Genomic DNA, 25,924 nt, shown 5'->3' on the forward strand with positions numbered 1-25,924 from the left:
ATAGAAAACGAAACCAAATATTAGTTTATTTAGTTTATTTATTTCTTCATCATCAGTGACTTTTTTGAAGTGAAGAGAAAAACAGAGACAACTCTTTTTCTTAAAGCTTTTCTCTCAGTTTTGTGTTTTTAAAACTCTCATATGTTTCTTATTGAATTAGTTGTGTTATTGTGAGCCTGACTTCCTGTGTGGCAGTCTGAACGTGCTCTCCTGCTTCTTTCTTTTAATCCCGCTCTCATTTCCTGATGGCCGCCGCTCCTGTGTTGTGTTGAAATCCCTCCTCTTATCTCTTTAATGTTGTTTCTCTTCTCCTCGTCGACTCTCTGTGAACCTCCAAACCCTGACAGTACGCTCCGGATAAAATCCAGAAGATTCTAGTCGGGAACAAGTCAGATGAAGACGACAAGAGGCAGGTGGCTACTGAGCAAGGAGTCAAGGTGGGTCAGCTGTGGAGGGTTATTAGACTGGATTATTAGACTGAATGATTAGACTGGATTATTAGACTGGATTATTAGACTTATTAGAGGATTATTAGACTGGATTATTAGACTGTTTTCACTTGAACACGTTATTAGTTTCAAACTAAAGTCGTTCTGATCATCATTTATGCACCAGTATAAAGGAATAAACAACACATCTGCTGTCATATGGTTTGAATATTTATTTCATTTATTTTATTTCAAACTTTATTCATTCAAAAAACAAAATTCTGTGTACAATAAAAAAGAAAATACAAATAAAATGAAATGAAAGGCAGCAGAGAGAAGAAACAAATCTTATAACATCTGCCCCTTTTTTTCTAGAATAAGTTCATATAACAAAAAAAATCTGTGTTATTAACAAAACAAAAGACAAGAACATCAAATACCTGTAGAACAACAACAATTTCTATAGATACACCTTATACTGTTTCGTATTTCTTTAGCAAACCAACTTTTATCATTTTCATTTATCATTTATCATTTTATGTACACAATGATCCTGCGTTTTTTACATCACTCCCCAAATTATTCCATAGTTTTATTCCTTGAATTAAAGTACATTATTTTGACAAAATGATAAAGTTATAGCTGCTTAGATCAAACCTTAAAACAGGTCCTCAAGGTTCTGGTCCGCTGTCCTGCGAGCTTTACTTGTCCTGCTCAAACACACCTGAGTCAGTGATTGATCTACCTCTTCAAGTTCTGCAGAAGCCTGTTAATCATCCAGTCAGGCAAATCAGGTGTGAGCAGGGGACAGGAAAACATGCTGGATGGCGGACTGGGATTGGACACCCCTGCCTTAAAACAACATTATTCATGATCTTATACTGAATGACACCTTCTCAATGTGAGGTCAGTATCGTTAGAACTGACCCAGTATAGCCAGTTTCCTGTTTTGGTCAGATCTGATAGCTTTAGTGAATATCAAAAGTTAACTCGTTGTACATCCAATGATTAAATTCTGAAAGTTTCATCAAGATCCATATATTCATTAATGAAATATTTTGCCACCAGAATTGATTCTAACAAAGTTTTAAAAACATGTTTCTTTTGAAAATATTAGTTGTAAGAGTATGTGTAGGGGATCACTCCCAGCAAATACCACACAAAGTTTTAGTACAAAACCTGCAAAACTGACTAAGTCAACACTTTTTTAGTTAATTAGCTGTGGTGGACATCTTTAAATTACATTCAGTGATAAACTTCTGAGAGTTTCATTAAAGTTTGTTGTGAGGTTCATGAGATATTTTGCTAACACAACACACATACATGCAGACTTGAGCAAAAGCATAATTGCCTTTGGGTGGCAGGCAAGACTTTTTCACACTATGTTTTGATTCTTTTATCAGCTCTTGCTAAACTGTAAATAGGTCAAAAGCAAGAGTTTCAGCGTGTCAAATGACGTAAACCACCCCCTCATGGTGCAGTGTTTCTCAGAGCGGTCAAACCCAGAGCTAAGTGGCACGAGCTGGTGTGCAAAGGTTATRCATTTTGCCCGGACGGAGCCGACTTTGGGCCCTGTTCTTGCTGAAAGCTCACCGTGCTCAACAGCAGGCGAGTTATGAAGAACAAAATGTGTTTTACTGTGTTTCCCAGCTCTCAGTCTCCCTTTTTTTCTGCTCCTTCTATAAATAGAGTCAGCAGAACATCAAAGAGAGGAGAGCTTTCTCTCAGCAACGGGCCCCATATAGTCATTATCCATCGGCTCTAAATGCATCATGTCTCTTACAGCTGATCAAGGAGAGCAGGAGCTGTGTGTGCTTATCTTCAGTAGCGCTGACTCATCCTTCTCACAAGAACACACATGCATTTTACATGATGCAGCGTCAGACAGATATAGGTGAAGCTGATATTCATCTTAACAATCCTAACAACAGTACTGAGTGAACAGATCAAAGCATTAAAGCCCCCATGGAATAATCCGTCTGACCTTTCATGCCAGAGTTTTAGACTAAGATCCTATTTTTTTTTTTGTAAATATCATTGTCAGAGGTGTAGTAACTAATTACATTTACCTTGTTACGGTACTTAATTTTTTTTGAGGATTTGTAATTTTTCAAAATATCTTTTATTGCAACGTTTAATTTATTATGTTACATTCGAAACATACAACACTTTTATTTCTTTAAGTTAAAATGTAACAGCTTGTTACATGTTACAAATTTAACTATGACCATAAATCATCATGAAATGAGTTGTTTATGCACCCAACTGACTTAACTCTGTTAAGTGGAACCAGTTTGGTTAAGTAAATTCAACACTTCATTTCTTAGAGCATGGCCCTATTATTGTGAGAAGTTTTAATGACTTTTACTTAAGTAATTTTTTATCAATGAAATAATTTTTTACCTAAGTAATTTTCTGTTAAATTATTTTCACTTTTACTTAGTTACTGTATTTATTTTAAGTACTTAATATACCTCTGGCAAGGAGTTTATATAGAACAGCTTGAGTGAGCAGAAACCTCGTGACCGTGTGATCGGCTGGTGAAGCTAACGGCTAAAGCAAAACGGTCAAGAGTCTGGATTTCCCATTACTGTACATGTAACAGAGCAGAAAAAAAGGACTGAAAATGTAGAAATCATAAAAACTATTAACAATAATATTAATCCAATTATTATTGATATTTTGCAGTTTATATAATCTATSTAATGTTTTAAATAATGYCAGAAAAGCTGTTTGTGTTATRGATTTATTAACAGAAGATAAACAGGAAAACGTCTCATTTTACAACACAAGTCAGCAGATTTKATCTTATTTAGCTCAATGTGATCTGAGCAGAACATAATGTAACAGTTTAAAATTAAAATAATCTTATAAAGTCCATGTAATCACTGTTATTTATTGAACTGGTTAGCAGATATTAGCTTGTGGAGCATATAAACAGAGTTTAGCACTGTTGAATTATGCTACAACTTAACACAAACTATTAAATATTACTTTGTACTCTGATTAATATTTAGGCCTACAGAGTGTAAAATAATATTATAAATGTGAGTATTTTTAGGTTTCTGTTAGAGGAACCTGACCTGTTGAGAAGATGTTAGCTAATAGAGACAAGTTTCATCCTATAAGGCCTGAGTCACACTACAAGAAAATCAGGCCGATTTTTGCCCTTCCGACGATCTCAAGGAAGTCCAGATTATYGTGATGGCTCTAAAGATCATCATAGCAGATATTCGCACCGTGGGTGGTGAGTTAAGAGTGATCTAGTCGGCTTGGAAGGACGTTGGGGCCGCTCCGACCTCAAATTGGGGATATTCAACATGTTTGATATTTTGGCCTGATATCACAGTGTGTGTAGTGTTCAACTGAGCTCTCAGACTGATGAATGAGACGTGTAACCAATCAGAAAGCGAGGTGACGTAAACACGAAGGGGATTCCAAAATACAGAAGACAAAAAAACTGTCATGACTCATGAGAAAGTCTGCTGGATGTTAAAAGTCCTATGGAACTGTTTTTCCTCAGGTAAAAATAGTCCACAAACGATCAGTATTTGTTTTTTCCTTGTTGCAATTGTTTATTTACTCTGAACTCACGTCTCTCTGGAGGTCACGTGAGATTTTTCSTCBGACATCTGAATTCTCGCGAGATTTCAGGAAGTCTTACTTGATTTAATATCTGATATCTGAATATTCATGAATGAAATATCTTTTCGTGTGTGGTGTGTTGTCTCTTGCTGTGTGGCTGTACACCACACACTGTAGGACCAAACCTGGTATATCCATGATTTTTTTATCCTCATGTGTGGGCTCTATCAGTCTTTGAAAATTGGCCAACTGTTTTAAAATCTTGTAGTGTGACTCAGCCTTAACCAGAGAACATTTTCTATGGAGGCTGTAGGATGTTGCCCTTTTTGGACGCCATTTCTGCCCCTCCATGCTGTCACAGACGCTACCAGTGGACGGTATGGGCAGGGCTCAGTCTGGTGATGTATATTAAGTCTATGACCTCTGGTCATTACGAGTTTGTCTGTTAGTGCTCTGAGTTTGCACTGAGGATGACTCGGCCTCTACTGCACCAAATTTTTAACCCAATTTAGGTCAAACTGACTGACTTATGATCAACTTTGTGTTTTCCATGGTTGGTATGGTGTAGCAGCTATTCTGAATTCTAAAAACTAATTAGGCGWGGTTAAGTACATCAMGCAGCTACTTTCCGAAGTTTTCCRTAAAATCTATGGATTTCATGACATATTTTGCCAACAAACAAACAGGGTTGATGCCAATAGTTAGAAAGATGTCACACAATGTGTTGCTATGTTTGAGTATGTTTTAAATTTTAGCATAGTATAAACTTAGCATAAAAAGTAAAGAAATTTGTGATTGGTAGATTTTGTTGTTGTAACAATGCTTTGCAAGAAATCTTATTGGAGGCACCTGATTGGCAACACCTGGGGGTACCAAAAGCTCAAAACAGGTGTCAGTAACAACAGCAAAATAAGCTGTTTGCCAGTAGCAGAAAATAATTTAGCTAATTTTTCATGTGCGCAACACATACTCAGCTCATCCCACAAATGTATRTTCCTTACAAATGTGGCACCATTTTAAAAAAAATTAACAAGTTTTCCAGTGGTATAAGATTTATTGCAGGTGCAAGTGTATTTGTAAGAACTGACTGAGTTATAGTTTATGTGTATTCTAATGTCAACCAGCTGTGGAAGCCATCTTGAATCAGGCTGAGTTAGAGTTAAGCTTTATGTACATTACTGATTATCTCCTGAGAGTTTCATTAAAAACTGTAMGGTGGTTCATGGGATATTTTACCTGTGCAAGCTTATTTTTTTCTTTTTCACTCGSTTTTAGTAGCAACAAATGAAAATTATTTCAAATATTCCTTCTTTTTAACTACAGTTCTTTTATTGTTTTCAGCAGTTTTTTTTTCTGAACTATATTTCTGCAACTGTTGCACTTGGCAAGAGGTTCAGAGGCGCCCTGCTGATCARCAGGTGTTTGTGTGGAAACCTTTGTGTGTGTGAACATAAAAGTGAGTGCCTCTATAAGATACGTGGGTAAACGGTGTGCTTCTGTATTGTGTGAGCTTTTTTTTTCTTTGTTTTCATTTTTAATGCTTCTTTTCATGAACAATTCCATATGCATTTGATTCTTGATAACTGTATTTTTCTATGTTTGGATGATTGCTTTGTTTTGGACCGGGCATTGTCTTCCTGCATTTCAAGAATTGTGGGCTGATGCAAAGAGATTTTCTACCCACCACAGAAGAGAGAAGCGGAGACAAAAGTATAATCAGGCAGTAAATGTAGGGTGTCTTCACTTGGAGTAAACATGCAATTTAAGCTTCAATGACTAACATTTAGGAGTTTATCTTTGAATTTGTCTGGAACTGAGCAATAAACTATTATTAATTTTTGCCTTGGTATTTAGCAGAAGTGTTGCGGAATCTTCATTATCTTTGAGTAAAAATTTTTAGGTTTATCCAGCACATTTTTTTTATTTAAATCAACATTTTTGCAGAGGCACATGTAAAAATTCATTTATGCAGAAGTACCGGTATTCAAAATCTCTTCTTATCCRTGTCCAGGTATACTGCAAATAATTTGTTGTGCTTTCTGTCACTCATTTGCCTTGTCTAAAAGTTTCTCTTTGTTCAAAAGGCAATCATAAAATGTTAAGATCATAGTTTTTGTTTTGTTTGTGCCTTTGCTAAGGCCAAGTACTATTTTTACCATCACTCAGGTTTTTTTTTTCTATAAGTAAATTTCTGTGGGAAGCTAAAGAACAGTAAATATCTTATCTGGTGTAGATTGCTTTTTAAAACAAGATTCATTGGGCCTCATGCAAGAACATGTTCGTATTCTTATCCTAAATTTCTCTTACTTTTGTTCGTACAAAGGGTTCATACGTCACGTCAGATTCAACAAACTCTTCTATCTTCAGGAAAAGTGTTTAAATGAGCTGCGTAAATTACACCTGTTCGTATCCAGCTGCTCGTGCACGCGAGAGGAGATTAGCATAATTACCACCCCAAAAACACCATATAAGGCTGTTTCCTGCCTCAGATACAAGGAAGTGTTCATTCATGAAAAATGACAGCGAAAATTAAAAAGAAGAACTTTACGAGTTCTGAGATTGAAGTCCGTCTGTCAGAGATCCAGAAAAGAAAATCTGTCATTTTTAGCAGGTCAGCTGTGGAATAAAAAGAGCTGCTAAAAGTATAAACAACTGTGTTAAATCATTTTCATTYACTCTGAAGCCACACCGTAACGCACCGAAACGTTGTTCATATCTAAAAAAATCTTAGAATACGAAAACTTTGGTGAATGCCACAAATTCTCCTAAATCACTCGTACGCACAACTTAAGAACAAACCTGTGCGTACGAACGGTTCTTGCATGAGGCCCAATGTGACGAAATAGAAGTTAATTCTAACCAGACTGATGAGCTAACAGCTTGTCATCGTCCCCCCATTGTTGAATGTATAAAACTAAATTATTGTAATGCTTAAAATTTGTTAGCCTGGTTAATGGGCACAACAATTAGTTCTACTGATTTTCTGACATGTAACACATTTACAGTAAGGTTGAAAGTGACTCATTGTGAGTCATTCCCAGATCTGAGTTTAGACTTCTGAGACTAAAAAATATGTCATATTAAAATTGTTCTAATCTTAAGTGGTTCGTGAAAATGTTGGTTTTTTTTATTTATTATTTTTAGTAAGCTTAAAACTTTTTGTTTTCCAATGAGTCATGTTAACTGACTGACACATTCTTCATTATAAATAAGTAATTTATTTTTCTGAAACTTTGTGAAATTTTTGAGATTGGAGTTGTTTTAAGAAATCCACTTTTATTTTTGCCCTGTTAGAACTAGCTGTTAGCTACTCACTATTATCAAAAATAAACAGTTTCTCCAAACTGTTGTTGTAAAACTATCTACTGCAGCTAATATATTGACTGCTGCCATCTCCTCAGTACCTCATTTAAAAACTCTAAACTATACAACCATGTAAACCACTAACTACATATAACGTCAGTGTTTTAGGTAGAAAAAATGTTTCTTTCAGAACTTCAGCTGTCACTGTATGTTTTTATAAAAAGACAAAACTGGTACTGAGGACAACCTTTGGTATTTTTTAAAGTTGCTGTTGCTCTGAGGTTTTGCATAATGCGACACAACATTTTACGCCATTATTTTCTTTCTGATTTATCGTTTTATTTTTTATTTTTTTGTCCTTTCAGATGGATGTTTTTAGTTGCCATAGAAAAACGTAGTTTAAACAGAAACCAGATGGGTTCAGGTTTTCCTAGTCGCTCACGCACACACTGGAACAGGGACCTTTTTCACCCAGATATTTCCCCCTCTGCAGAGCTCCATTACAGAGCTGTTCACAGGGAGTGAAAGGTTGAGCAGAGAGGTTCCCCTCCCTCTGCACCTTGGGTCGAGGGTCCTTCCGGTTTTATGTGTTTCCACATAGCGTCTGCATGCGCGCGCACTATTAGCCAAGTGTGCTTGTTCATGGACCCGTGCGCGTGTTTGTATTTATATTTGTAGGAGGAGGCTATTTTCATTCGATTGTTTTCAGTGAGGGTCCAACGTGTAGAATCCATAACAATACCATCAATCCTCAGCAGCAGCAGCAACATGGATGTAATTTATATGGTAATGCAGCCTCCACGGTTGCCCYGAGTCACACTGTGGACATCTTAGACAGTAGACAACATGACTGTGCCGTAGCATCCTAATGCTCCGAACGGCTGCGAATGCACACGAGCGTGTGCGTGTGCACGTGTGCGTCAGGGAGCCGTGTTTCAATTAGCACATGCAGATAGATCTTGGAGTGCATTTGTGTGTCCGGGTGAAAAGGTTGAGTGCATAGTGTTGTGTCCGGTGAGGTTTGTCGGCATCTTTCCTCTTTTTAAAATGGAAAAATGGGCTTTAGATTTGAGGACAGAATTGAGGTCGGACATCTCACATCACATGTGGGAATCCTGGAGGGTTTATTCAAAGTAGTGCATATTCTTCACCTTTGTAAATACCTTTATAAAATTGTAATCTTTATGGAAATCCATTTGTTTTTGTATTTATTTTGTATTAAATGAGTAGTATAGCTACATAAGTAAGCAAAAARAGTGAAGTTGGCAGCACAACGGCTCAGTGGTTAGCACCGACACCCCACAGCAAGAAGGTCCTGGGTTCGATCCCCGGTTCGGACCTGGGGTCTTTCTGTGCGGAGTTTGCATGTTCTCCTCGTGCTTGTGTGGGTTTTCTCTGGGTACGCCGGTTTCCCCCACCCCCCCAAAACATGTACAATAGGTTGCCTTCAGGCCCAGGCCTCCCTTGAAAAAGAGATCTGAGATCTCAATGGGGACTTGCCTGGTAGAATAACGGTAAATAAATAAATAAAATAAAAAAGTAGCTACTTATGATTAACAGCAAACTTCAAATTTCAACATGTTTGCATTTGTGAGACGATGCAATATGACTTAGTTGCATCATCAGACATATTCCACTGCAATGTGGTTTCAAAGTACAAATAGGTGTGATGGTGAGGTGATGCAGAGATGTATTGTGTTTGTCTGTTAACAAAATATCTCATGAATGACCCAACAGATTTGATTGAAACTCTCAGAAAGTAATCGTAAAATGTTCTCCTTTAAGTGTTTAACTTTTGAAATGAATCCAATTCAAAATGGCCGCCGAAGCTCATCAACTTCAGCAAACACAGAAATGGCTGTAAATCAGTTCATTTTACAGATACTGAGCTGAATTCTGTTGTGCGATGGAGTCGTCTCCATCACGCACGTGCAAGGCAGTCAGTGGTCTGCGTTCATTTAAAAATGTTATTTTTTCCCCCATTTATAACTTAGTGATATGAAAGTGAAGCTTGAACAAGTCCAAACAAGACAAAATATTTGATTGCGTATTCATACACAACTTTTAAGTATATAAACACTTCATTTTGTTTTTTTTAAGTCCTGTGATGCATTATACATTTTTTTTCCAATAATGGTGTCTGTTTATCAATGCAAGCTCTGTGTGTGTTTGTGCACTGTATACATTTACATAACTCATAACCAAAATAAGTCAATAAGAAGAAGCCAGTGTTACACTCAGTATTGAACACTAAACAGCTCCCATTTAGCTGTGGGTTTTGTGGTTTGTCCTTTCTTATGTCATTCATGTAATGGCACAATTAACAAATTATACAACATATCTTGTAAACTTTATTTTATTTTCTGTTGATAGTAGTTCATATTACTCCTGTGTAATTCCCCTCATATGATGATCTAAATTATTGTACATACTTTTTTAGAAGTGTGGTGGAATTCACTCAAAAAGGGACCATTTACTGATCTCTTGTTATGAGTTGATGGATTTACCTCGTTAACCATGGCGAATTGTGCCAGAGAACAGTAAACACTAAAATCATGCCAGAGCTCAGCCTTCAGGCTTGTTATGTGGTCTATTTAGGCTCAACACTGTCTGCGTGATGCTCASTCACCGTTTTGAATGGCTGCAAACAAAAATCGTGACTGCGATGACAAAAGTTACTAGAAAAAGGGTGACGAGCCAAGATCATTTTGGCATTGATCTAAATACTTGAGGATTTACAATTAGTCATGTTTTATTCCTTTAACAATCCTGAGAGCACTTCGTCAGAAAAAAATTATTTGTTCTGCTGTGCATTTAGAAGTGTTGCTCATTTTGTCGTGAGTTTTAGTTTCTTTTTTTTTGTGACATTGTGCCTTCAGCTCATCGCTAAAAGCCCAAAAGCACTCCTCCTGGCCAGTCATGTTTGTTTTGTCTTGTGTTCATTTTCAATTCAATTATTTCATGATGTTTCCAAAGAAAATTATAAATCATGTTACTTATTCAAGATTTTTGTATTGACTGATACATTYTGTGCCATAATTAAACACCCTTTTCTTTCTGGGTATATTTTTTTTCAAAGATGTTGGTGAGTGGGTAGGTTGTTTTATCTTAGGTCTTTATTTGTTGCCTTTATTACCTTTAATATGTGTTTTTACTGAGACCGCATAAAAAGCAGTTTATTATCAGAGAGAGTTAACTAACATTTGTGGTTGATGGCTAAAATTGAAATGTTTTCTTAATAGTAAACCAAACTGACTGATCTAACACTGACACATTAATTGCTCAAATGCATGGGCGTAATTTGTGTGTGGGGGGGGGGCGGTTAGGGGGGTTATGACCCAAACATTAATTTGATCCAGTCAATACCCCCCAATAACATGACATCATTTGCTCAAAGACAATAGAAAATAACTGGATAAAGCTGCAYAGCACCAGGTAAATACATACTCTAGGAAAATGAAGAGATTTAGGCATATCGTCCAGTACAATTCATCCTAAAAATGTGAAATATTTGTTGCTATTTGAATGAATGGGTAAAAAAGTAAACCTTTTCCTAACTGTTGAACTGATTTAGAACAGAAAAGATGCGGAGTAACTACAAAGAAAACAGGAAAGTTGAATAAACCACAGTAAAAACAGCACAATATATTTAACCCCAAATTATCCTGAATCATTTTACAAAAGTAAATGATTAAATAAATAAATAAATAAATAAATAGCTAGAGAGCATAATCTCCTACCCCCACCCCCAAATGGTAGACATACAGTTACGCACTTGCTCAAATGTACTTACATAAAATTAGCAATTTGACATTTCAGGGACATTTGTTGAAATCTGATGTCCTAAATGACGATCTGTAAGTCATTTAAATAAAAAGCCTCAAATTTCACTCTCAAAGAATTCTGTAAAGCTGAAAGTGGCACTTTTTTGAGAGAGAGAGAGAGAGAGAGAGAGAGAGAGAGAGAGAGACCTTCAGGCAAGGGAAGAACCCAGACACTGTTACACATCAAAAAAACAGCCCATGATACAATCTTCTCTTTGGGCTACAAGAGCCCAACCTTTTATAATTAAAAACACGTCTGTTGAATCATATCACTCGTCTGTCCTTTTCCTCTTTGCTCACCGTGTCGCTCATTCTCTGCAGCAGATTACACAAGAAAAGGGAAAAGGGTAAGAAGAGGCATTTCCGAGCACAGGGCAAATGAGTTTGAAACGTTCCTGGATCCATTTGTTGCTGACACATAAAGGCAACAAGTGATCCAGTTTTAACTCAATCTAAAATATTACAAAGCAATGAATAAGGGAGGGAGAGGAGGAAAAGCCTTGCGTGAAAGAAAAAAACGTGGTGGGGGGAGACGGGAAAAGAAATTGAGATGGAGGAGACAGACTGCACTAAATAGAGAAAAGGGCTCGTTGTGTCAGCAGCTGTCTAAATAGCCCCCAGTATACTGTCAGGCACTAACACACACGTACACACACACACACACACACATTTCTGTGTACAGTTAGACTCCCACACTGACTGACAGCTCCCCCTCAGTCCAACATCTGTGATGACAGCAGCCATGGTAATGAGTCTCTCCATGTGCCAGCGCAGCTACGTCGCCTCTCTTCTCTCGCTCTTGCAGCTCACGCGTCTATCATTCCACATCAGCCTTATCATGTCGGACCCCTCACCACCACCACGCCCCCACTTTTACTCTCTTTTTTTTTTTGTTATCGTTGTAAAAGCGTGTACTTGACTGACTGACTTTGAAGCACAAGCCCCACCGATAGAGACTAAACGAGAGTAACGTCAGCGAAAACTGTGTGTTAGATATTACTTTTTTTTCCGAGTTGCTATCCAGGTGTGCTTTGTGGAGAGGTGTGCGAGAAGCGAGGGATAAAAGAAGGGAGAGATGAAGAGATGATGAATGGCTCTCGTTAGAGGGGTAATTTGTTTCTCCTTGTCTGACTGGGCTCCAGCTGTCGCTCCATCCCTCGCTCCACTCCACTTTCCTCTCCTCGTCCTAGCGCTCCTCACCTCCGCCAGATGGGTGGACGGATGGACAGATTGAGGCAGGACGGAAGGACAGACACTCAGAAAAAAGGAGGGGGGGTACTCGGAGGAGCGTGTGTTCACGCGACGAAGGACGGCTTCGAGGAGCGCTGATGAATTATACAAAAATTACAATGAGATGATTCAGTAAAGGCGTGCGGCAGCGCAGCAACAGGCTGAGCGAACACTTGCCTGACTTACAGAAGCAAGTGTCTTCACACCAAACTAATCATGATTGTGTTTTGTTTGGTGTTCTTAACATTGTAGTCAAATCAACAAGGGACAGCAATGCTTTTAATACAATGCTACAGACTCAAATCCCCCCCCCCCCCTGCATGATACACTACTTTTTTCACACTAATCAACACTTGCGAGAGGACGTCAGATTCACGAAGTGAGAGACGGGCACAGAGAGGACTGGATACAGATGGCCAGGGAGGCGGGCTGAAGGATGGCAGCGAACAAATTGTCAAGAGAACCTCGCGAGCTCATTGCCAAGTCTTTGTTCTAATAACACAAAGCAATTTTCACTGACCTTTCTAGAAATGTAGCGGGCAGAAATGACTGCGTTAAGGATGCCCCACAGCATAATTGCTAAGGAGATTAAAGTTCCCTTAATTGCTTTTGGCCAACTGGTGCAATTTTTCCTTTTTTGTAATTAAAGTGATTTAAAATATTAATAACCACACTCACATACACATAACCTCGTGCGCACAAGTTCCGACTCACAAAGTTGTGATAAAGCCGCACAACAGCAGTAAAATGGTCTTAAACGCGAGCATTTTTCATAGCCCGCTGTCACCAGTAGCCTCATTACAGGCCTTGTGAAATATACTAATCTTTTCACAACATCATTTCTGGAATGAGAGATCAACTTTTTTCCTTTTTTTTCTACTTGTTCATGGCTTATACTTCCTTTTAGGTCATTCTTGGGTTAAGAGCATTTTTTGTATCTCAGTGACTCCTAAGTCCGATGATTGAAAGTCAAGAAACAAATTTACGATCTCATCTCTGTAGCCTAGGAACAAAATAAATCATCAATAAATAACTCTATACTTTTTTCAGCAATGGTTGTAACTAAAAGGTTCAAAGCTTAAATTTTGTTAGTGGCTGGAGTGATTTTAGAGTTGAACATGTCTTTAATTCTGGACGTGGTTGGATTGGTGGTTCAGTCGTTGAGACTAGACCCCAAAGAAGGTCTGGCCAAGGTCGATCAGGTCATGAACTTTTGGTTTTAAGTTTAGGTTCTGTCTTTTGAGGGGTTTTAGATGGTAGTGGGGAAGTATTGCTTCATTAGCTCCTAAAATTGAGTTGGTGGTTCTCAATTTGTGTTGTGTGTGGTGATGCATAAATGTAACCAGAGATCCTGATTGCATCCATAAGTGATTTAAGATGTACTGCATCAGATGCAATGAACCCACATAGCAAAATTTGTCCGACCCACACAATGCACTAACAACTCGGTCCAGCCACTGAAAAAATGATGATCCTTTGGTGGCCCACATGTGGTTTGCCAGAGGTGGCTCAAGCATGGGCCAGTGCCACGTAAACCAAACCACAATTTGGCCCATTGTGGCATTCCATATAAAAACAGTTGTATCATTAACAGACCTGACCCACATTTAATTGACAAACCACTCACCATGCCAGCAGTGCCAGCTTTATACCGAACACCTGTCTGCCATGTGGGCATGTCATWCAGCATCCAGATGGGTGCATATACTTGCTGGTAAAAAGTGACTGCTGGTCACTGAGTCAGAGTTGGGTAATTAGGGTAAGTTGCCAGGCTATGGGTTCATCGAATGCTTAACAGAGTTTTAGGTAAAATATATAAAAATAAGTATTTAGGTAGGTATCCAGGAGAATACAAGTAAGAATTCTGCAGATTGAGGTAAGTCATCTGAGGATTACAGGAGGTTTAAGATCTGCAGGTTAGGACAGGTTTAGTGTATTAATGACAAAAGTCAAAAAAGTTATGAGGAAACGGTAGCAAGGTCATTTTGGCATTGATCTGAATTCTTAAAGATTTAAATTTAGTCCTTGTATTCAGGCTTATAACAATCAGTAGAGCACTTCATAAGGAAAAAAATGTTCTGTGGTGCATACAGAAGTGATGCTCATTTTGTCGTGAAWTTTACTGCCTTTTTTGTGACTCTGTGCCTTCAGCTCATCACTAAAAGMCCAAAAACACTCCTTACGGTGGAAACATACTCGCTCCGACGCCGACGGGTCGACGCGCGGTCACGTGGTTGTTCGGCAGTCGTTTTCKCACAGACCTTTCATRGTTCCTGCACACTGCGTCGACGAGCTCAGGGGAACCCCTCCCTCCCGCTGAAACATACGTCACTGCATGGCATTTCTCCCCTCAACAGCAATGCAGGAAAAAAGTCACTCACCCAATGGATTTTTATCCACATCTGTCCTGGTTAAAAAGCTCCACAGTTTCAGATTCCTCCGTGCCTGTTTATCTGTTATGTCTGTTTATCTCCATTCATGAGTTTTTCACGGTTTTACTATCTTTATAAAACTCTGCTTCCTGGTCAGCTCGGGGAGCGAGTCGGGTTTTTTTTTTTTTTTCTTTTTTAACCGAGTGGTTGAAGTAAATGCAGTGCATAGCGCCGTCAGCACAAACACGCATGAGTTTTTCTCAGTTTGTCTATCTTTAAAACTGCTCAAAACAGTCTGCTCTAGTCAGAAGCGAGTTTTTGTTTTTTTCTTCTGCTGTGTGCGTCCGAGCGCTTTCAGTTCAGACCGATCACACATTACCATCGACAAGGGATGGGGGTCAAAAAGTTCTGCCGGGGGCTTGTGCCAAAAGGGACTGTCGACACGACGTTGCAAAGCCCGGTGACGTAATTTTCGTCATTAAACTGTGCCAACCCGTGCCGACGTCGGCAGTTCGCAGGGAGTATGTTTCCAGCTTTAGTCATGTTTGTTTTATTTTGTGTTCGGTTAAAAAAAAATCACAATCCTCCCAAAGTGTGATAAATCATGTTAGTTATTCAAGATCTTTGAATTGACTGATACATTAGTGCCATAATCAAAAACTATTCGGTTTGAATGTGTTTTTTGTATCTCAGTGGTTCCACCTCAATCAATACAATGACTAAAATTGTTTGAAGTTGCATGTCAAAGGCATGACACAGGCCAGTGCATGTCACTCAAGATTTCATTTTTTTACCCTGTCATTAAAAATGCATACTTAGGGTTAATTTTTTCTCTTATTCAAATTATACCCTCATCTATTGTGTATTTTTCCCATTTTTATTTATAAATAGGTTTGGGTTGTTGTTTTATACCTCTTTTCATTTCTTTCCTCTTAAATCTCTTTTAGTCTCTAYTCTCTGTGGCTACCCTTGAGACCTTAACGTCTCTCCCGCCTCCCCATTTGTCTCTTGCCATCCCTCCTTTCTCGTCTCCTTTTCCCTCCTGTCAGCCACAGTGTTTGCTTTGCCATTGTTTATCCATTTTTCTCTGTGATGAGATTGACCGTATGGACACACAGAGGAACGCGCGCGCGCGCACATACCTGAACAGCAGACGAGGCTGCTGTCTCTCTGGGGTGCAGTTAACGTGGGGCTACGGATCGATCCAAGCTCTGGTTTCCGTGATGCAAAGCTCCAAGGTGGAGCAGCTAGGGCAGCGGGACGAGAGGCATCAGTCGGCCTCTGATTCGATCAAATAACTTTCTACAAAGCAGCGAAGACACCCATAGTCAGACATGTATATATTAATGATTTATGTGTTTCATTTTGATGCAGCACGAGTGGGCGAGTTAGCCAACAGATACGCCCGACTGTTTTGTGCCTTTACTGATATCTGCATTGATTTTCCCCCACTCCTCCCTCGACYATGTGTTGTTTCTCTGTTGCGAGCAGAATTGCACAGTCACCTAAAGAAGCCTCTCCATCTATCATTGCTTTTTTGCAGCTTTTGACTTCTGCCAATACTGAGCGATGGCATGGTGAATGCTGTCAAATTAAAATTGTACCCGATTCTGATGAAGCATCTGTTTAAAAATGGGGCTCGTGCAAAATGTTTAACTGCCACTTCCTTTTCTTCAGCTTCTTAATTGTTTTCTTCCTTTCTTTTTGGTTTGTTTCTAATCATTTTTTGTTCCAGCCTAAAAGAAAAAAATGAGAAATAAAAAGCTGGCAACTTTGTTCGCCCAGTGATGTTTGCTCTGGTAAATAAAAGACTGCAATAAGTTTGCTAAACCTAGGAACAATTCATTGCTCCCAAACAAAAAGTCCATCGATCTGTTAGTGTTTGTTCTTTTGTTCTGCTTTTTCCAAGGTCCAGTCAAAGAGGTAACAAGCTCGGGAGGGAAATGCTAACATCCTTCTCCCCAGCTGCTCTCTTTAGCTCCTCCTGGGGGATCCAGGGCATTCCCAAACTAGATAATTCATCCAACAAGTTCTGGGTCTGCCTTGTGGTCTCCTCCCAGTGGGACTTGCACATAAAATTTTCAGAGGGAGCCTAATCACATGCCTAAACCACCTCATGAAAACCAATCATTTCAGCAGTTTTATCTGATCTTGTCCTTTTAGACATGATTCATAAGTATGACCCATCGATGGGTAAATTAAGAGATTCACATTTAAGTTGAACTTCTTCACTGCGGCAAACCGGAGCAACACCTCCATTATACTGCAAAGTCTCATTTCATTGGTTTGTCTCCTCTTCTATCCCACCGTCACTTATAAATATGACTCCCAGATACTTRAACTCCTCAGCCAATTAATAAATATGCATAAAGAAAACATAACAGGTGCCTCTGGCTATAATTTCCAATGTAAAATCAAGAGCCAATAAGCATTTGAGCSTCTTTAGTTGACATCTAATTAGTAGCCATAATAACCTGAGTCCTTCGGCGGATTAACCGGACTCAGTGGCCTCATTCTTACCCTTATTGTTGATTGATTGAGCTGCAAATACGGCAGCCATAATTATTCTACTTTTTGAGCCGTCTCTAAATAGAATTTATTAGATTTGTCTTTGTCCTTGATTCCAAACCTTTGGAGAGTAGGAGTGAATTCTTTCCATCCGTCTCTTCGTATCCCTCTGGTGTGCGGGACAGCCTGATTGTGTCCACGCATCCCATGGCTCCGACTATTTCAAGACTTGACGGTTAACTTTCTTTTGTTTCACTCGCGTAGAGGACGATCGAACAATGGATGTAGGTCCTCTCCCAACCATTCGTGTTAAAGTGGGTCTGTGCGACATTTTGGTTGTGGAAGTATTTCATAACTCTGCTAGCAAATTCAATTTTAGATTTGTTAGCGTCGAGACGCACTCGCGCTCTTTTCTAACATTTAATTTGTGCTTTTGAAATGCAGCTAACTGTCAGGCTTTTAGTCTAGGTTTATGTACATATGTAAAGTATTTTGAAATTCGGTTTTGTCCTCTAGTTTTAGCTGCCGTTCAACAAGAAACAACTTTTTTTTGTTTGTGTTGATTTAGCAGCAGTTATCCCACATTTTTATATGAAGAGCTGAAAAAAGAGTGAAGAGCAGCGATACTAGCAGTTGTGGAAAACTTGTGAAAACTGTGATCAAATCAGTCTTTAACTGCATCTGAGTGAAAAATAAAAGATTTGGTGTCTGTTTGTCACTTGAAAAAGCCTTTAGAAGACCTGATGTTTATTAATCAGTTTGAGGAACATTTTGGGCCTGGATCCAGCTTGCTTCATTTGGCTGTTATCATGTTTGTAAAAAAAACATTAACGGGTTTAGTAACAGGTTCTCTCGATGGTTCTGAGGGTTCAGCCGGCAGCTCAGCTCTTTCTCAGTGTTGCAGATTTTTGTCTCTTTCAGATCTTTCCATCAGAAAGGCTGACTTTGTAATCGCTCAGGAAAAAATATGATTTAGGTTTACTGTAATGGATTTCTCTAAACTTTGGGTTTTGAGAGAAAATCATACATGTCAAGTTGTACAAATTGTTTGTAAATTACAAAGATTTTCCCCCACTTTGCAGATATATGGATATATAGGGCAGTCTCTTTCCAAATACTCAGCTTCAAAATTATTTTACATCTCAGAGACTGTAGGCTGTAAAAAAATAAATAAATAAAATTAAATAACCATCCCCCAATCTGCTCTGCTGCTGCTACAAATAGGTTCCCCACCTCTCCAGGTCCTCCTTTCCCAAAAATTATAAATTTTGAGTGTCCTACAAGTAAACACCTGAAGGGGTTGACATGTGTGTAAAATACATACAGWGTGTAATATGTCCGATTTTCAAYAAAAACGCTCATCTTTATCACTTTCCTCTCTATGAACTTTACAAAAGTTAATACTTATACTTTTTTTCTTTTTCAAAATAAAAGTTTGTACTTATTACATTATTCTTTTGTTATTTTGATAAAGCGATAACTGTTGAATGTGTATTTGGGAGAGGTGGGGAGTAGCGAGGGGATGCTGGGGTTGTGGTGGGGGGTATGGAAAGGGGGGCTTTGCGTACAATAGGTTGGGAACCAGATGAACAGACCTTTTAAGAGCTTCTGATTTTTCACACACCTGTGGTATTCATGCCTCATTTGAGCAAACCTCTGTCACTGTCAGCCATCTGTTTTTGTCTAACATCCCTTCTCTGCCCCTCTTTTGTCCTTCCTGTCCCTCCCATCCTCCAGGTCGCCCACTCCCTCCGACCTCCTCCTCCACCTTGCTCCCACCATCCCTCCCGTCCTCCTCGTCGGCCCCCCACCACCCCTCCCCCGGCCCGTCTCCGCTCATTAGGGAATGCCAGGTGCCCCTGCTGGAGAAAAACTCCACCCACTCTCACCTGGAGCCCCACCGAGATGATTCGTACTTGCTCCGAGCTCAGCCCTCCTCCACGGGTAAGAAGTGAGGCCTCCGTTTCCACCATCGTTTCTTTTACGTGCCTGTGTTTTTGTTTGCATTCTTTTTGTTTCCTGCGTCACTGCACTACTCCATCATGTGTCCATTTCCTGATCTGTCTCAAAGTGTTTTGTAAAATTTTAATTTTGTCTATTTATTTATTTATTTATTATTTTTTGTTTATATATTTATTTTTGGCTCTTCCCTTCTACATGGATTGCCACAGCGAGCAAACTTTGAAAAAGTTGGCAATCGCTTTACACCTTTTTGATGCAGCCTGGGCTCAAACCTGCAGTTTTAAAAGACTGCAGCACTGACCACCGAGCTACCGTGCCTCCCCGAAGTGTTCATAAAATGCCAAACAAACTTGTTCTGATCTGATAAGTCTTACCGCCGGCTACCGAAAGGACAAAGAAGTGTCTGCCCATTTCTACCCTAACCATGAACCACCGAATACATTTTAATGTGGTGTCATGAAGAAATCATTGGGTGTACATCTACAACTGATCGATTTTGGACACCAATATAAACTTCCCACCATAGCCAACTACTTTTTGAGAATGAAAGAATGAGTAAATTTCAGTCAACTTTACTGATATTGAGCTCAAACTTGGTGTGGGGAAATAGTTTGAACACATGCTTCTAAAGCAAGACTTTGTGATATTATATTAAAATGTAAATAAACTTACTTTGATTTGGTGTAATCATAAGCTGAGGAGAAAAAAACAACATATACTATAACTTGACTTGACCTTTTGTGGGGYTCAACATTTAAACAGACAGTCGTTGACTTTTTAATGGATTACATTTCAAATGTCACCCTGCCACCTTTTTAAGCTATATTACCAAAAAAAAACAATGATGCAAGTAAAGGCAACATCGGCTCTTTGCCGCATGCAGACGACAGTGAGCTGCTGCGCTTGTACTTATTTTGCATATGACATTAATAATCCAGCAGAAAGTGAAAGGTAAGGGGATGATGAATTTTCTGGTGCCAACAGGAGGATCAGTGTTGCAAAGACAAACTAGCTCCAGCTTCGAGCTTTTTACTTTCATCGCCAGACTCTGTCTTGTTGGTTGTTTCGGGCCCCGTGTGCTCATATCAGCTGCTTGCAACTATTTTTCTTCCTTGCAAACTCTCACACACACACACACACACACACACACACACACACACACACACACACACAGGTAAAAGGAGTTCCTCCTGTCGTCAGGCTGGTCCTGTTGAATAACACTGAGCCTCTCTGGAAAGACGGACTTTAAACCATTAAAAACCCAAATGAAAGTGACGTCATGGTTACGATGAGAGGACGGGAACCTGACCATGACCATGAGAACCTCGTCCTGTTAGATAAGAACTGTTCGTAACGTTCCCACAGAAGAACCTGTGTAGTAAGCAGGCCCAGTGTGTCCTCCTCACACATCCTGCTGATGAAAAGCAGAAGGAACATGTACCTGTCACCAGTGGCTGCAGTGTGTTGATTAATAGCTCCAATTAGCTGTAACCTTCAGGAAGCTGCAGTGAAGCCAGAACACACCTTCATGCTTTAATGAYTGAACTTCTCCAGAGTTAACAGCTTTATCTGTGGTCGTCCTGACAGGCTGAGGCTTCTGAAGGAGCAGGTCCAGYGAGTCCCTCCGGTTTAAAACAACGTCACCTGCTCGTCACCACACAGGTGAGTTTCATCAGTAATGAGCTGAGCTCATCAGGTGTGTGAGCTAACATCAGGACCACAAACACCTCCAACACTACAGGCACAGGACACAGGACCAGACAGAAATCCTGATGTTACATGTGAAAACATGACAAAATAAGAGTTTTATTATATGAATCCTGCCTGCAGGTCACATTCAAGCTATTATTTCCTGAATGTTTTGATTTATGAACAATTAAATGTATAAAAACACACAGAAGAGACTACGAAGAGGAAAACAACCTGGTGAACGCTGACTCAGCATTCCCACAATAAAAGTCAAATAAAGAGTCTAACTTCATGAAGCTGCTGCCTCAGTAAGCTCCTTACATTCTAATAGTCTTTCAATAAAGTTTGGAGCAGTGAACGCAGGGAGACTCATTTTGTTTTCAACTCTATCTCTGCTTCTGTCTCCACAAAATATGGTGAAGTCACAAAGTGCTGACAGCTCCGGCACATCGAGCCCATCGAGCCCATCGAGCCACCTCAGCAGCTCCCAAACTAACATGCTCTAATTATCCCCGAGTGTCTGCAGCACAAGTACGACTTTATACAATAATATATACTTTAGCTGACATAAAACCTGTTGAAATATTGAAATACAGGTTATATTTAACTAACATTTATACCATTTATAACAACAAGGTACCATTTTTACTCAGTTAGGTCAGATTAATTTTTATTTATCCTTCTAAACTTTTATTATTGTGTCAAGTTTAAAACCATTTTTTCACATTTTAGTTCAGTGAGATTTTAATTTTAANCACACACACACACACACACACACACACACACACACACACACACACACACACACAAACATCCGTGGTGATGAGTTTGTTCATCAGTCTACGTGTTTCTCCTCAACAGTTGCGGGCCAACTTTCAGCTCTCTTCTTCCTCCCATTCCCGCTCTCCCTCCTGTTTCCCCGCTCCTCGGCGCATCTGCACTTGTAATCAGCAGATATATTTAGCAGCGACCTGATGGGAGGGAGAGGGGTGGGCAGAGAAGTCCTAATGTGATTTTTGGTGGAATACAATCTATTGTTAATGGCGTTAGGCTCTCCTTTGATCCAGTATAAATCTTCATTAGGGAAGGCCCGGGTCCCAGGTTCAAGAGCAACGTGATTAGGAGGCTTTTAAAATGACGTTACATCAGCCTTCTAATTGGTTTACTGTTTGCTGGGGCAACATCAATCATTAGCCCAGTAACCGCACAGCAAATAAATTCACTCTGCCACTGACACCCTAATGGCAGAAGCTGGCAAAGAAGGGAGAGTGAGGCTTGCGGACCCGGTCTCTCTTCCTCTCATTCCTGTTCGCATACGCCCACACTTTTCTGTTCCAGGGGCTCCTTTCAGTCCCTGCCTAAACGTGTACGCGCAGACGRAGTGCGAGAGGAGGAAAAAAAACGTACAGAAAAGCAGGGAAAAGGAGCCACGACTAGACAAATGGGAGCAGAGATTGAGAAAGTCAAACTTTGACTTTTGAGGGTGTTTAATGAGACATCTATAATGGAAAAAAAGTCAAAAACAGGAGAGAGGGATAGATGAGAGCATCCAAAAGCACCCCAGTAAAAATAGATGGAGAAAGCGACTGAAAGGAAGAAGGAAGACGTCAAAGAAGCAGAGAAGAAGAAGAAAAAAAGGGTAAACTGATGAAAGCTTAGAGGGTGAAAGAAAGCGGCTTGGATGGAAGGAGGGAAAGACACCGAGATAAAATTGCAAATTGCTATGTTTCCCAGACAGTACTGCACATCTAATGGGTGCAGAGAGAGTCCTTGGCTTTGGGCATCCATTAAAATCAACTTAAATGTGTTTAGAGTGGCAGCCTGGCACTGCATAAACACACCATGGCATGTAAAAAGGCACAGGAATGGCTGTGAGCTGGGGGGGGGTAAAGGAGGGAGGAGAGAGAGACTAGCCCACCTACAAACACCGGCAGCTTCTGCATGTGCTGTGAAAGTGCACGCCTGTCTAAATGTGTGTGTTTGCAGTTGTCATGTAGAGAGCGGGATGCTGGGCAGGAAATGAGCCTTAGCAGGCCAGGCAGAAACTGACCATGGCGAAATAATCCTCAGGAAGCTGCATGCTGTTTGTATATCTGTGTGTCTGTTTGTGCGTGTGTGTTTTCAGAGTGTGTGTTCTTCTAACGTAGCCCACCATTACCTAAGCTAACAGGTGGATAGACGTGGCTCGTGTTCCCAGTGAAGCATGTCAGGTAAATCGGAAGGAGACATTGTTGCTGGGGATTGGCAGGGAATTGGTCTGCAAATGTTTATGTGGGAATACTGTCAGGCTCGGAGCACCTGTCTGGGAACGCTTCCGTCAGAACNGCCGGGAGGCCAGGATGGTTAAACGGAGCATAGCGGATCGCTCCTGGAAAGAGGTAGCGTTAGCGCTGTCTCTGGCCATTCATTATGCATGGGGAACACTGGGCTATTTTTAACTCAAGCCTCTTCTAAAGTTGCTAAGCTATCGGCTGCCACTTTAGCGGGGAAGCCACCTCAAGTCACTGCAGAAGCAATGAATGTTTAATGGCTCYGTTGAAACAAATCTGCAGAAAACAAAGGCAAAACAAAGACCCATTTGCTCCGTCCTTGCTAATGGTATTCTTCCTAATGGCGCTTATGTAAGGGTGACATTTGCGTGACGGTGGGCTAACTCGTGCACGTGCGGATCTGCATGCATGTGCGTGTTTGTGTGTGTGTATGTGGGTGTGGAGGAAACGCACGCATGCATTTCTGCTCATGGAGTGTTTGTTTTTGGCTGAATTTGATGACTCTTCTCTAACGGATTATTGCCTCCTAATTAGACAGAGATGACTAGCCAAGGCAGAGGCGGTGTGTGTGTGTGTGCGTGTGTGTGTGTTGCATCTGTATGAGTAAATGTATGTCTTTACCTTCTTTTTTGTGCCTGTATGTTACGATGAGCTCATTTGCCTGGTTAAAAAAAATGTAAGAACCGAAGCCCCTTTGTCAGCATGTATGCAGTTCTGGATTTTCACCTCAAGCTCTCCTTCTGTGCTCAAACCCTCCGAGCTCTGAGAAGAATGACAAATGAGGAGTGCGTGTCATTCTGAGACAGAGGACATAGGAAGAGGGAGTACTTGGGAATACACCTCCTTTAAAACATGGGGTGCATAGCAAATAGCGAGGAGAGAATGTGCGCGGGAATCCACGAAGGCAGGTGCTGCTTTTTTTTGTCTTTTTTCCTTAGGAAAGATGAAAAACAAAGAGATAGAGATAGAGATAGAGAGAGAGAGAGAGATGGGGAGAGATGAGGAGCGAGGGGTGAGAGCAGAACCCTGCAATGATCCCCTTTTTCACTGCTGATTGGACATTTTTGTGCCACACACACACACACACACATACACACTCACATCCTGCCCTGTGACTTTTCTCTGTTAACCACAGAAAATGTCAATAAACAGTTTGCTCATCCAGGGCTGCAAAACAAACTGCCTTGGTTGGTTCCTGCTGCCAGCTGGCCACACATACGCACACAGACATGCACAGGCACATACTGTGAGATTAATATGGTGTGGCAAGCCCCTGCCTCACACGCGTGTGTGCGTGAGAGTGTGCATGTCGTGTGTCTTACAGGGAGGCAGGTTAGCAGACAGGCTAATGCTCCTCTGCTGAGAGAGAGGCTCCATTGAATTGGCGAGCATAATGGACTTCCAGGGATTAGCCCGAGCCAAAACCCGCCAGCTTACGAGCTATGGTCCCCTCTTCTCCAGTCGCAGGAGACCTTGGGCAGGATAAAGTGGGTCAGGCTTTCAGCAGCAGTAGGTGACAACAAAATAGAAAGCTGCTGAGAGAATCTTTTCCATGATCTGTGTTTACTGACACTGGAGAGAAGAAAGAAAGAAGGAAAAGATAAACTAGAATAAAACAGGATCTGCTTGGCTGCTCACTAATTGCTCTATTTCCAAGCTGCATATTTGGTCTTTTATCAAACTGGGTTCCCGGTGTTCCTATTAGTCTGCCCGCGGCTTGAACTCTATCACTCCGTCAGTTCATCTGACAGAGTCCCGTATCTTAATTTATTGGACCTATTTACTTGTCCTCATACTGCGCTCGGCATCTGCTCCCGAGCTTTGTCGGATTTGTGTTTCCGTGGCCAAAACAAGCTGCATTTTTATTCAGGGCCCGTCGACATGTGCAGTATGAAAAAAAGTGCCTTGGACACGGGCCTCGCTCCTCGGGCAGCAGCACTTCTCAACATATTTGTGTTTCCTCTAGCAAGCTTCGGGGTTTGTTTTATGGATTTAAAACCTACATAAGAATACATTTCTTTGACTTCAATTTCTTGTGTTGTTGCAGGAAAGCAGTTTGTCATAAATATTTTTGCAGCTTGTCCACAGCGAGGTGGGGTTTTCTTGTTTAGATCTTAGCTTCTCCCAAGCCTTTTTATCCAGTTAAATCTCACTTAGAAAATTATTTTTGCTCTTTCTTTTGTAAGAATGTAAGCTGAACACAGAGGTGTACAAAGTACTTGGAAAAAAAACAAAAAAAAACTAAAAGTGAAAATACCTTAACAGAAAATTACTTTGGTAAAATGAATTTTACTGAAAAAAATAATTACTTTTAAGTTTAAAAACTGCACATAATAATTGGGAAAATTAAATAATAGTACTTTTACACACACTCTAAGAACCGAGTTGAGTAAATGTAAAGCAAATTACACTTATTTTAAAGGAAAATTTGTAAATTGCTCAGTTTACCCAACTCAGTTTAGTGGAAGCAGTTGACCAGTTGAGTTATGGTCATGCACTTTTGAGTGTCATGCAGGGCTCAGCTGAYGGCGTGCACACCCTCCCAAGCGGTGTAGGCGTTTACAATTAATGCTTACCTTGGTGCAGTATTTTCTGACAGGACATGGCAGTACACTTCATAACTTGCAAAATGTTGTAAAAAGGAGAACAAACGCAGGGGCATGGACTGATTGTGTCAGTGTTCAGCAGAGAGGTGTGCATGTCTTTTTCTGCAAGTCCAAGTCTTGTTGCATGTATCACTTAACTGGCAGTTT

The 25,924-nt window shown here is 40.2% G+C and overlaps 1 protein-coding gene across 1 annotated transcript in view; it reads left to right on the plus strand.

Annotated features, from left to right (window-relative positions):
• The window catches only part of tenm2a (teneurin transmembrane protein 2a), a 346,633-nt gene that overhangs the window by 228,397 nt on the left and 92,312 nt on the right, over positions 1-25,924 (plus strand). Inside the window, exon 4 of the mRNA XM_014021396.1 lies at positions 18,988-19,194. Within this exon, the coding sequence (XP_013876850.1) occupies positions 18,988-19,194 (207 nt within the window). The remainder of the gene's footprint in view (positions 1-18,987; positions 19,195-25,924) is intronic.

Source organism: Austrofundulus limnaeus, unplaced genomic scaffold (assembly GCF_001266775.1).
Source record: "Austrofundulus limnaeus strain Quisiro unplaced genomic scaffold, Austrofundulus_limnaeus-1.0 Scaffold291, whole genome shotgun sequence".
Classification (NCBI taxonomy): Eukaryota; Metazoa; Chordata; class Actinopteri; order Cyprinodontiformes; family Rivulidae; genus Austrofundulus; species Austrofundulus limnaeus.